This window comes from Alexandromys fortis, unplaced genomic scaffold, assembly GCF_014885135.2.
Source record: "Alexandromys fortis isolate MF-2015 unplaced genomic scaffold, M_Fortis_MF-2015_v1.1 scaffold_69, whole genome shotgun sequence".
In the NCBI taxonomy this organism is placed as follows: Eukaryota; Metazoa; Chordata; class Mammalia; order Rodentia; family Cricetidae; genus Alexandromys; species Alexandromys fortis.
In genome coordinates, this window is record NW_026067951.1 from 7,485,146 (window position 1) to 7,498,408 (window position 13,263).

The 13,263-nt window shown below is 42.7% G+C and overlaps 1 protein-coding gene across 5 annotated transcripts in view; it reads left to right on the top strand.

Moving 5' to 3' along the window:
- Positions 1 to 13,263, top strand: part of Sfmbt2 (Scm like with four mbt domains 2) — a 179,815-nt gene that overhangs the window by 130,832 nt on the left and 35,720 nt on the right. For 4 of the 5 annotated variants that reach the window (XM_050150484.1, XM_050150482.1, XM_050150483.1 and 1 more), the window contains 4 exons: positions 4,093 to 4,206; positions 6,259 to 6,301; positions 7,841 to 7,911; positions 10,527 to 10,669. In XM_050150484.1, coding sequence (XP_050006441.1) covers positions 4,093 to 4,206; positions 6,259 to 6,301; positions 7,841 to 7,911; positions 10,527 to 10,669 — 371 coding nt within the window. The remainder of the gene's footprint in view (positions 1 to 4,092; positions 4,207 to 6,258; positions 6,302 to 7,840; positions 7,912 to 10,526; positions 10,670 to 13,263) is intronic. The other variant, XM_050150485.1, reaches the window with a different exon arrangement.

Consider the following 13,263-nt stretch of genomic DNA (forward strand, 5'->3'; position numbering starts at 1 on the left):
GTGTCCTGCCAAGCTATCCCCCGTGTCATCCCAAAGTTCCTGCATTTAAACAGATCACTGTCTCTGAAGTAGCCTGCGGCGTTGACTAGACTGAGCTGCAAGGCAAAGTTCTAGCAATCACACAGGCAAACAGAGTCTTGGCACATATGATGGCAGGACAAAGGGTACAGGAGGTGGGAAATCATCTCTAAGTTTTCTACATGATTCCTGCAAATTTAGATGCGTGTAAATTTGCCTCAGGACTAACAAAGTTCTTCTTTTAGCAGTGGTTTCTTTTTATTTTCTTGTATGGTAACTTGCATTTTATTGATTTGAACCTGATGGCAAGACAAACTTTATGCACAAAATGCTTCTTGACTGTGCTGTGTTGTTATTTTTCTGGAGATTGCGCAAGCTGTTTGTATGAAATAACATCCACAATGGCCCAAAACCCACAGTGTCTTGGTTTAGACTCTCACTGTTGGTCTTTTTTCAGGTGATACCATCATTAGTATTTCATATTTGCTCTCATATTTATTTCATGCACACATAAATATCTGTGTCTTCACCCCTTGAAAACAGCATCACGTATGTGTTTACACTCATGGGTCCAGCCTGTCTTTTCTCACTCCACAGTACATCTCGGAGATCATTACACTAAGTTTTTAAATAGCTGCAGAACGTTCCATCACTTGAATATACCTGATATTATTTGAATACTTTCCCGTGGAGGGACTCTCTGCTTCCCTATGGGAAGATGGTTCTTCTAGACAAGCTTGAGAGAGTGAAAGTGATACAGATGAAATGCAGCTTAGACAGAGGCAGAGCTCAGGTCTTCTCTATAAGGGCATTTTATTTTCTTTTCATAAAGATTTTGATTCATTTTTCAAGAATTTCATGCAACGTGTTCTGCTTGCATATGAAGCGACAGATATTGCCTTGCGTCTTTGGTGAAGCGTCTAGGTTTGCTTCTAGAATCCCAGCAGTACCTGAACGAGTGAGCAAAGAGTCCTGGATATGTGCATCATTTTATGAAGCTGTTGGGTCTCCAGGCTTGGAAATAATAGCTTTCCCTTAAAAGGTTATCTGGATTCTGGCCAGATGTATGTACACTTATGCAATTATCACAGCAATTGATAAGGCCGATCAAAGGAAATAAGCCTTTGCCACTCAGCATCCAGAACGGGGTTTAAAAGATGGGGTCAGAAAAAAATTCTCTGGGTGATACCCATATTGCTTTCTTAAGTATGTATATTCATTCTCTCTCTCTCTCTCTCTCTCTCTCTCTCTCTCTCTCTCTCTTTCTCTCTTTCTCTCTCCTCCCTCAGTGTGGCATATGTATGTGTGGGATACGCACACACTCCACTTGCTCCCATTCATCTTACTGACAGCCTGTGAGGGACTTTGGTGCCTTCCTCTCCTTGCTCTCCTCTGTATTTCCTTGAGACGTGGTCCTTCACAGAATCTGGAGCGCGCCATTTTGACCAGGCTGCCTGGTTCGGCAAGGAAGCTCTTGGGATTCACTTCCCTACCCCCATCTGTGCTGGAGCTGAGTTATGAACAGCTGTGCTCAGCATTTGATGTAGATGCCAAGGAACCAAACTTAGGTCTCATGCATGCAGGGCAGGTACTCGTACTCCTCAGCCACTTTGCTATCCTACCTTATTTCAAAGATGCCCTTAGAGGCAAGATTTACAGTGGAAGAAAAGCAGGACTGTACGTTCCTTGAGGGAATAGAAATGGCTTACACCACTCAGCTCATCAGTGTTTGTGTAATTGGGTGGGGAACACGATGAAAAAACCCTAAAGCATGGTAAAGGCAGCCATAGCAACATATTAATGTATGATTATACAGAAGTTTATATATTCAAGCATTAATATGACATAATGTCTGAGCCAGCAGAACATGGGTGGTGGGACTTACACGGTCAAGTTCACTCTATCCGTCCCTTTGAAGTACTTTTTTGAATACCCTAGAAAATCTTATATGTGGCTAAACACAATGTAAAAATGGCAGATGTTTCTGGTGGATAATTTAACCTTCGGGAAAATGGTTGTGACACTAGAAACCAATACTATCTTTATGAACCCCAAGTCGAGAAAATTTTATAATATGGAAAACATCCTCAACACCCTTTTGGTTGGACCCTCTAGGAATCAAGAGCTCTTCAGGATGAAGAGAGGTGTGTGTGTGTGTGTGTGTGTGTGTGTGTGTGTGTGAGAGAGAGAGAGAGAGAGAGAGAGAGAGAGAGAGAGAGAGAGAGAGAGAGAGAATTCAAGTGCATGTGTTTGTATGTTAATCTGGAGGCCAGAAGACAAACTTCACTATTGTTCTTCAGGTCTGACCACCTTAACGTTTGAAGCAGTGTCTCTCATTGTCCTGGAATTTAGGGATCTGCCTGTCTCTGCCTCCCTCAAACTAAGTGCAAACAGGATCCACCCTGCCTGGCTGTAAAAACCCAAACCTGGATTTTGGGGCTCAAGCACTTTACTGCCAGCACGTTTTCTATTCATCAGTCTGTTGACTTAGTATTAAATCAAAACACTCATTTATTAAGTCATGTGCTCCCGTTTCCCAAGAGCGTCCGAAGGGGTTGTGAGTCATGGAACTAGCAGCTGGAGTTGGGGCTGTTTTGTGTTTGGGTCTTGGTGTTTAGCTTCTTGGAGTTACAGGTAGTTGGGACAGGCAGGTCAGAGGAGAATCTGATTTCGAATTCAGTAGATATGGTGTAATAACATGGCTGCCTGGTGGGGATTACAGCATTCTTTTCATCTTAAATATCGGTCAGGACACCAAGGCAAAGCATGTTCAGAGTCTCCAGCTGTTAATAGATCTCTTTTCTTACCTGTTAATTGTTAGTTTGAGAGTTTATCTTCCAAGTGCTCTTTTTTCCCCTTGCTATTGATTTCATGTAGAATTTTCTTCTGCTCACTAGTGGAATATGTTCCAATTTTTTTCCCTCCATATCCAAGTGTGCTTGATATTTCAGCTGCCACTGTACATTCTGGTCTTTTCTTAGAATTCCCCAGCTGTGGTGTTGGCTTATCACAGGCCGTAGTTGTAATTAGGAAACAGGATGTGGTAGTTAGACGTATCTCCTGAAAAAACAGAAGATATTCCTACAGGAAAGTATTTAGTGTGACTCAGTTAGGACCTGCAGGTCACAAATTGAGCCGAAAGATGAGCAAGTCTAGGGCCTGGGAGATCGCTTAGTTGGGAAGGTATCTACTACAAAGGTCAAGAATCTTCATTTGATCCCCAGGAAAAAATACTAGTGTCATGGTGTGTGCGTTTAATCCCAGCATGAGAACAAGGAGGCAGGTGGATTCCTGCGGCTCACTGATGGAACTACTTAGGATCTCAGGGCCAGAAACCCGATCTTAAAAACTAGGCTACAGGTATGTGTGGCCTGAGAAATGACACTGGAGGTTGGCCTTTTGCCTCCACATGATGTGCCCTCTATTTGCATACACATGCAACCGCACATACACAAACATGAATACACACAAATACATATACATACACCAAAAAGAGCCACTCCAGTCCACGCCGAGAGGCAAGCACATCCTCTCAGGAAACTGCCTTATCTCTAGTCTGTTCCTAAACAGTGGTTTCCCTGTAGCTGTTGCTTTTGGCTGTAATGTTTGCTTTTATTTCGTTGACAGTTACTCTTTGCTTGGCGTGGAACGAATTCTGTCATGGTGGCTTACAAGCTGTACCACATGTCTTTGATTTCATAGCTACTCTTAGGAAAGGGGACATCTGCTCCCATTTTGAGCGTATCTGGCTCTGATTCAGTTTTTCCTAGGATCCTTCTTCCCTCCCCACTTTTAGGGCAATCTATATCTTTTTTTCCCCCCAACTCCTATTTTATTTGAACTATCTCAGATTCTCACCATTAAGTAATTTCAGCATTTGTGCCCATCTTAAGAGTACACACTCTACAAGCCTTCCTTTATACTATTATCATTTTTTAAAAACATTTTCAGGAATGCATTTCTCAGTTTTAGGGATGCTTTCGTGTGTGTGTGTGCGTGCGTGTGTGTGTGTGTGTGTGTGTGCTTCCTTCTGTTTCTTTTAGTACCCATTGTATTGCTTTCTTCCCTTTGCAGGTCTGCAGACTCCAATTCCAGAGGTCATTGTGGATATGGATTCCATGGATATCTTCCCTGTGGGCTGGTGTGAAGCGAATTTTTACCCCCTGACCACACCGCACAAAACAGTCTGTAAGTGTTGCCCAGTGGAATGAGATGATGAAGACATAGTGTCTATAATCTTGGTGAATAAATGGGCAATTTGGTACAGGAGGTGGTGAAAAATCAAGTTTCTAGGTGTTCTAAGGATTGCCGGTATTATTACTGTCTCAGTTAGTCTTTAAGTGCTGGTATCAAACAGACATTTGGACTGTTTTTGTTTTGTTTTATTTTGGTGTTTCAAGACAGGATTTCTCTGTACCTTTGGAGCCTGTCCTGGAAGTTGCTCTGTAGACCAGGCTGGCCTCAAACTCAGATATCTGCCTGCCTCTGCCTCCTGAGTGTGCGATTAAAGGCGCGTGCCTCCGCCGCCTGGCAATTTGGTCATATTTTTATAGGCGACAGTAAGGAGGGTATTAAAGGAGGCTATGCAATCCACTGTTTTGATTGGGAAAGCTTAGATTAGACATCATATTATTTTTATTTTCTTCCCCCCCTCCCTATTTTTGATAAAGGGTCTTACTATGTAGCCTAGGTTATTTTCTTTGTAATTTTTGCATATGTATGAATCTACGTGTGTATATATGTACATGTGAGTATATATATACATCTCTCCGGGTTCTCCATTAATATTTATTTCTAATAAATGGTTATCACCTTTATAAAAAGGTAGACCTTCGCTTGATTTATATGCTCTGTTTGTGTTGTTAATCGGTCTTGACTCAGATAATTCTGCATTTATCAGCATATTTTTCCCAAGGCAGGATCTCATTATGTAGCTTTGACTGTTCTAGAATGCATTATGTACACCAGACTGGACTCAAAATCACAGAGATCCACCTGCCTCTGCCTCCTGAGTGTTGGGATTAAAGGCGTGTGCCAGAATGCCCAGTGCAGCATCTCTTTACGCTAATCAAGTCTCTACAACTAGTAGAGTCTGTTGGGATAAGAGTTCAAGTTTGCCTCCTTTGCAGCACAGGGTCTGGTGAAGGAACGGATGCAAATGTTGGAGCTGGAGAGGCAACTAAGTGGTTAAAAGGATATACTGCTCTTACAGAGAGCCTGCGTTCAGTTCCCGGCACCACGTCAGGCAGCTTAAAACTACCTGTGCCCCCAGCTCTAAGGGATCCGACACCCTTGACTGGACTCACAAGCACACAGCCCCTTATGACACACTCTTGCATAATTAAAATTTAACAAGTCATCAAAGAAACAGTAGCAGAGTGCTCTCATCTCCCCAGGTTATTATTTGCTCGTGGACTTGAATATCTGACCAGGCACATGGCTAGCTGCCTGTCTGCATCCCCCCCCCCCAATTCAGCATTTTCTTTTCACTAAGGTTGATTTGGGGGCATGTTATTTTGGCAGTATTCTTCGCCTTATCACAATTTCTGTCGAGTTTGCAACAGTTTATCTTGATGTGTGTTTATGTGCAGTACAATATGTGCTCTCTTTATCTAACTTATTAAAAGTGCCCTTTAAAATAAAATAGTCAGGAGAGTAGTGATATGATTAAATGTACTTACAAATTTTTCTTGCTTGATAAAGCTATATCTGTTTAATGCTAGGAGATATTATGTAAATTTTGTGGCTTGACTTCAGCAGCTTTTTAGTTATAAGAATAGGCACAGGACTCATCTTAATAAAAATTAATATTATAATTTATATTGTATATTATTGTTGCATATTGTAATAAATGATTAAGACTTTGTCCTAAAAACCATCTTCATTATTTAGAGGCTTAAATGACTTCGAGAAATAATTCCTGTCCCATTCAGAAATAATGGGGGCCTGGGGAAGCAGCTCTGTGGACACAGACAGGGCATACCTGTATGGCTACTACCCTAAAGCCTGGTCTCAGGCCCAGTGCTGTGCAGGTTGGGTGTGGTGGTAACCCCAGCACTTTGGAGGGGGGGTCCTGGAGGATCAGACATTCAAGGGTGCTGGCAACTGCATATCCAGTTCTAGCCTGCAGGAGGCCCTGTCTCTAAATAAATAAAACAGGGTACACTTTTACACTAAGCCATTAGAAAGGAACTAACCTCACTAACAATCTCATTTTCACTTTCTTTTCCTATTTTACAGTAGAAAAGAAGAGAAAGATTGCAGTTGTACAGCCGGAAAAACAGTATGTTTTTTTTTTTCCTTCTCCCCGCCCCACCCAAACTGCATGCTTAGCTACAAAGGACCTTAGTGGTTTCCTTGGGGTGTTAGCTAGCAATCATCTCACCATTGATGGTGACAGCTCTTATTCCTTGTGTGGTTATTATGTGTAAAGTGCAAAGCCCACTCTCAGTGTGCTCTACAGCCCCGTGGTTTTTCTCACATTTTACTCTACACGGATGGAAATGACTGTCCCTGGTACTGATGCTTGGTGGTCTCATACAACAAGTGTAGTTTATGGATGGGGAATCTGTCTGGCCAACCCTGAATGCCTAGAGGGCAAAGACTTCTGTGTCACCCCAGACCGCCTGTCACCCAGCAGGCTGAAAGTCAGAAGCTGCTACACTCCTTCATATCTTAACATCCCCATTTACACTGTTGAGGTTTTTTTTTTTTTTTTAATATTAAACTTAGTTCAATGTGTGACAAGTGCAGGGTTTTCCATTATGGTGTAGATATAGGCTGCAATTTGGGGGGGGGAGGGTATTTTAGGGTAAAGCATTGGACATATGGGCAGGGTGTGTTTGAAAAGTTGGAACTTCCGGTGAGCTTCTTGTACATTATAAAGTATTTAAAATACACCCAGATGTTCCTTCCATCTGCAGTGATCGTGTTTTCTTAAGGAACCAAAGCATATGGTTATAAAGTTAACTGAAACAGCACCTTTTCCTGTGCTCAAGCTTAAAATTAAAGCAAAGGAACGAAGCAAATACAGGCACCAATAATTGAATGAGGACAATGATTCTGAGCGTATTTTATACTGTGGGCCAGGCTTGTAACTTGGCTCCAGTTTATCTGTGTGACATGGAGTAGACAGATTAACACGAGGCTCTTGATTGAGTCCTAATATGCAGTTCTTGGATTAATGATTTTCTCACCTCTCACGAATTGCTGGGCCCCCTTCTTACGATTTCTGCTTTAGGACATCTGGGGTGTGGTCTGAGATTCTGGATTTCTTCAGTTCCCAGCTGATGCCAGTTCTGTAGGCTCAGGGAACCACAGTCTGACATCCACTGTAGCAGAGGATGCTCCCCTCCCCATCCTAAGATATCTGGTGATGACTTATATGACATTTAGGGCAGTTTTCAAAAACCGTGGTTGCTCTGCAGCCACATAGGCACAGAGGAAGGTTGTCCAAAGCCACCTGAAGGTTGCTTTCAATTAAACACTACATTGAAAAAGTCTGACATTAATTATACGTCAGTTGGATCTGGAATGTAATTGAAGGCCTTATTCTAAGTTCAGAAGAGTCTCATTGATCAGGGCTGGCCACTCGGGGGCACTTGTGCCCTAGACTTTTAGGGTCATCAAATGGATTTGAAAAGCAACTTTCCAAAATGACCTCCTTCCATAGTTACTGATGCTACTCTTGTATCCACAGCCTACCTTACAATGACTCTCGGGCTTCCTTCCTTTCTGACGTAGTCCTTTTAAATAATGAAGAGATTTCACAGTGCCCTGCTTCCTTCTGTTCCCTGTAATAGTTGATTTTCTATATCCACAGATTGTCATCCACAGTGCCTGTTGAGAAAATACCTCATGACCTCTGCTTATTCCCCCACGTGGACGCCACAGGTAAATGGCCCAGGAAGGACTCTGTCTCGCCCCACCGTGTGGCCGTGACGGGAGTTACTTTAGTCACCGCATCTCAGCTTTGAGCCTGTTGTCTTTTCCTTTGTTGCCACTCGCTGACACGTATACATCTTCAAATTTTTTGTTAGGCTAAAGTTGTACTTCCTCTTTTCTACTGTTTGGCCAGGAGCTGTGGACAGGTCCCGTAATCTTCAGGAAAAGGATCTGTTTGGTGTTTGGCCATTACAAATCAGATTAACATTCTGTGTCACGGACCACGGTGAAGGAAAGGAAAACGTGGAGCAGTAGTGTTGAGCATTTCTTTCTTGCCATTTTATCACAGTTCTGCTTGACTCTTTAGAGACATGGTCTTGTCTTACAGCCCAGGTTAGCCTTGAACTCTCAATTCTCCTGTCTCAGCCTACCAAGTACTGGGATTCCAAATGTATGCCACTGTCTCTGGCTTCTCCATTTGCACCTTTGCCTGAGTGACCTTTACACCCCCCCCCCCAACTTTTTGATTTATTCAATCAAATCTGAGTCTGAGAAGCTGATTATGACAGATAGATTTGTCAACACATTGTTATATCTTTGTGAGATTGTGAACTGCCATTGGACCACCAAATGTGATGCAGATATGATGTCTGCATGAACTGATTCTTGACTCAGGCTTCTGTGTTCTTAACCAAGCAAAATCTGCTTTGAATTCCAGGACTATGGTCTACATGCTATGAATGCTCCCATTAGCTGATGCTCTCTTTGCAGTAAATAGAACAATTTTATAAGTAGGTTAGATGGACACTTAACTAAAAGTCTGGTTAATACTACCAAGAATTTTAAGGAAATTCAGTTGTGAAGTTAGTTATCTAGCTTGTTGTGTAAAATGCAAGTTTCAAAGTGCTTTTTTTTTTTTTTGAAAACCACATCAGCTGCTGTTTTATAGCCCACTGCAGTTATATTACTCTTTTTCATACCTGCCTCCTGTCTACTGGATCTGAAGTTTAAGAAACTGGCCTTTCCAAACTGTTAAATTACCTTCCCATAAATGGTTGTATTTGTGAAATAATATCACAATATCCATATCTGTGGCATATGTTGTGTAAGAGCCGAGTGAGTAGATCAGAGAGTAGGTCTCTTAGCCCAAAGAGAGATTTAATTATTTATTATAAACACCAAGAAATTTTAATCAAACCAGATGAGGTGGTTCAGCACTTGGGAGCCTAAAGCAGATGAGCTGTAAGTTCCACAGCAGTCTGGGTTACAGAGCTGGAGACCTAATATGCCCCACTGCGTGTGTCAAAAGGATGGGAGTTCAAGCCACGGTCGGGTGTAGTTTCTCTCTAGCATATTGGCAACATGGAGAAGCCTAACAATGCTTAGTTGGCCTGGATGTGGGACAGCAGCAATGCTAACATGATGCTGTTGGGAATCTCACTGGAGTCGTCACTGTAGGGAGCCGTGTGGTCATCGTTACTGAGATGTGGCTATGCGGATGGATGGACAAGCCAATGCTGCTATGTCCTTACACAAATACCCAGCCCATAGCAGAAGTCGATATTTGAAGACACATTCCTTAAGTCATTACCAGAAACTCAGGAAAAGTAGCAACAGCTAAGTATTTGTAAGAGAAATGACAAATCATCTGGTATGACCATAAGAGGAGCGAATCATGGATAGAAGTAAACACTTCTTGTTTCAAGTTTGTTGGTAAATTCCATATAATGTTATTGGCTGACTCTAGGAAACTTAAGCAAACTAACAAAATCTGACAGAAAACCACCCTTGAGATGTTTTTTTGTAAAGATCCCAGAAACATAACACTTGTTGCACATATCCATGAGCAGAGAAATAAAGTTTATTGATTTGTATGAGAATGATAACTGGCATATTTCAGGATGGTGGTTACTTCTAGGGCAGAGGTTTTCAACCTGTGGTCCATGACCCCTTTGGATCTCCTAAGACCATAAGAAAAGACAGATGTTTTATGAGTTATAGTAGTAACAAGATTGCAGTTATGAAGTAGCAATGAAAATAATTTTGTGATTAAGGTCACCACATGAGGAACTGTATTAAAGAGTTGCAGCCTTAGGAAGACTGAGAACCATTGCTCTAATGGCAGTGAGGGGAGTTGCTGGGGTAGAACTTACAGGGAATCCTATCTCTATGCCAGTCTTTGTCTTTGAGCTGGGTAATAATTCCCAGTTTGTCACTGTTATAGACTACTTCCTTCTGTAATTCAGATGCTATATAATCTACAGAAAAGTCTGTGTTTACATAATGGAAAAAATAAGCAAAGTGTAAAAAGTGTAAAAGTGTAGATCTTAAGACACTTTTGCAGATCTGACAGTGAGCTGGTGTTAGGACACCTGTGTCCTAACTTTTCTCCAAGGGGAAACCACTTTTCTCTCTGTCATACTTTGAAACTAAAGCCAGCCTGCTTAATTAAGAATCTTAAGAGCTCTAGCTCCTGGGGAAGCGGTGGCCACTCCGAGTTATTTCTACTTCAGATTTTCCACCAGTCAAGACTAGATGTTTGGATCGAGCACAGGTCTTGACTGCGCCATAAAGTCCCAGTAAAGCAATCCCCAACATCCACTGTACCGTTCATTCTCTCCCAGCAGGGACTGTCAATGGGAAGTACTGCTGCCCACAGCTCTTCGTCAACCACCGGTGTTTCTCAGGCCCGTTCCTGAACAAAGGGAGGATCGCAGAGCTACCTCAGTCCGTGGGACCTGGCAAGTGCGTGCTGGTGCTTAAAGAGGTAAGATGTGTGAGCTGTTCTCACGTTCTTAACTTGTGGCTAAGTTTCCAAAGGGGATGTCTGATCCCTCAAGTGATTCAGTTTAGCTCACATCCAGCAAAGCGCCACAGTCTCTGGGGATGGACCGCTAGAGATTCAAATGTGAAAGAATGGCATCCCTACCCATGAAAGACTCCCAGTCTAATCAACATGCTTTCCCCCCACGAGTTAGTGATATATTCAAATCAAGTGCTCTAGGAAGGCAGGAGAATGAATATGTGGAGTGAATACTTGGGACCAAATAGTACAAGGTTTTCAAGGAGGAAGGTACCTTATATAGCCAAGCGAGACCTCATACGGCAAGATAAAATGGCGGGCACATTTTTGTTTCCTTTTCCCTGTCTGCTTTTTTAAAGACAGGGTTTCATATATTTTGGTCTGACCTTGAACTCACTATCAATGCAGTGTTGACCTAGGATTCCTTATGCCCCTCTCTCCACCCCAATTTAGGAATTAAAGGTATACACCACTACCCAAGTTTTAATGTAGTGATGATATCTAACCCAGGACTTCCTGCATTCCGCCAGCTGAGCTACCAGCCCAACCCAAGTGGCATCTTTGCTGTCTTCTCCCTCCACAGTGCCTGCCTGCCACCTGCACTTAGACAGTAATAACCTGCCTGGTTTCTAAATTTGATCATGAGTTTTGTGTTGTTGATTGATCCAGGCCAAGCCCTGGCCACTCATGACTTGGAGAGTACTTTCTATTTCCTTTCTATTTGAGGAGGTGACCTGTGGTAGAGGCTCACCTCAAAGAAGCAAATAGACATCGGAGGTCCTTTTACGACATTGGTTTTGTTTGTTTGTTTGTTGTTTTTGTTGTTGTTGTTGCCTTAAGACAGGGTTTTTCTGTGTAACAGCTCTGGCTGTCCTGGAACTCTATTTGTAAACCAGAATGGCCTTGAACTCACAGAGACTCACCTCCGCCTCCCAAGTGCTAGGATTAAAGGCACGCACAACTACTGCCTGGCATAAACAAACTTCATTTTACGAAGTTTTTGTGTGCATTGGTGGTTTGCCTGCATGCATGAGAGTCTCTGAACTAGAGTTAACAAAGAGTTGCGAGTTACCATATGTGGGTGCTAGGAACTGAACCTGGCTCAGCCCAGCTTCTTTGGAAAAACAGCTTGTGCTCTTAACCACAGAGCCATCACTCCAGCCCTACTTCTACTGCATCTTACTGGCGCAACTTCAGATGGTATCTGGTGACCCACTGGAATAATGAAAGTTTCCAGGCTTTTCAGGGAATTCTCTGCTCTTGTCCTGCACACACCAGGGTTCCCGTTAAGGAAAAGGATGCCAGTGTGACCTATCTATTGCTGCTGTGCCGGAATGGATGCTTTTTAAAGCACAGTTCTATGGCCACACAACCCATTTACCCATTGATGTATTATTTACCAGGCAGCTTCTAGGAACCAGGCGCTATCGCTATCTGAACCACTGGATTAAAACCCAGCACCGTTAGGCTTCTGTGTTTCCCATTTGATGTTGGGAAAATTATATGATCCAAAACTTAACAAACACAGTAGAGGGAAAATGGATGGAGGGGACCAAACATGGCAGGTGACATTTTTCTTGGCAGAGGTAAAATGCAATCTCAACCATACAGCATGGATGATGGGCAATGGGGAAGATTCTGGCGAGCAGGTCGGGTCTGGCTGAAACAGAGAACGTTAGGCTATGGCTAACCAATAGATATAAAAGGCTGTGCTATATTTTAAGAATAAAACCCAAGAGGGCTTTGGGTGGTGTGGTGCTTCATTGTTGAGTAGCACCAAGGAGCTCAGAGGAAGCCGTGTGTGAGCAGCTCTCTTTGGTATTGCAAGCAGCTTGAATGTGAAGCCTGGTTTGTGGGGATTTCTCAGAGTCACAGCAGGGTGATGTGACTGGACTGTGGAGATGGTGGCATAGATTGTTTGCCTGTGATAGTGCCTGGTATTGACAGGTCAGGGGCACCAAACCTAACAAAGATTCAGTGACTGATGGAGTTTCTCATTCATGTGGCAGGTTCTGGTCGCTAACAGGAGACTTTCTATTGTCTGCCAGCTGAGTTAACTAGCAACAGGACCTTGGCTTCATTCTCTCTTTAGGGACTGGCTATCTTACTTGTCTAAATTATTTTCTTTCAAGTCCAAAGAAGTTACCCCAATCATTTTCTGATAGAATGCCAGTCACCAAATGTAAAAGCCTAGCGAGGAGCAGTGTTCTGATGGTTAAAAATGTCTGCAGAGTGGTGGGAGGAGAAATAAATAAATAAAAGCTAGCGCCTCAGTTCTGGAAGTGGAAGAAAAATGTAAGTTCCACCAAACCAATATTTATGCTAATGTTCTTCCTTTGGTGCCAGAGCCTCTGCATGGCTTCAAATTTCATTCTGCTTAAAGAGAACGAGGCAATTGAAGCAGAGACAGAACACCTTGCTTTTCCGGGCCATCAGCAGTATTGGAAATTGAAACCCTTTTGTATCTTCAGAAAATGTGAAATGAGGGTTGTTTTCTCTGTGTCTCATCTGCTCTAAGTAGATAGTGTCTGTAGGTAGATGTAGGGCTGGTGTTTGGA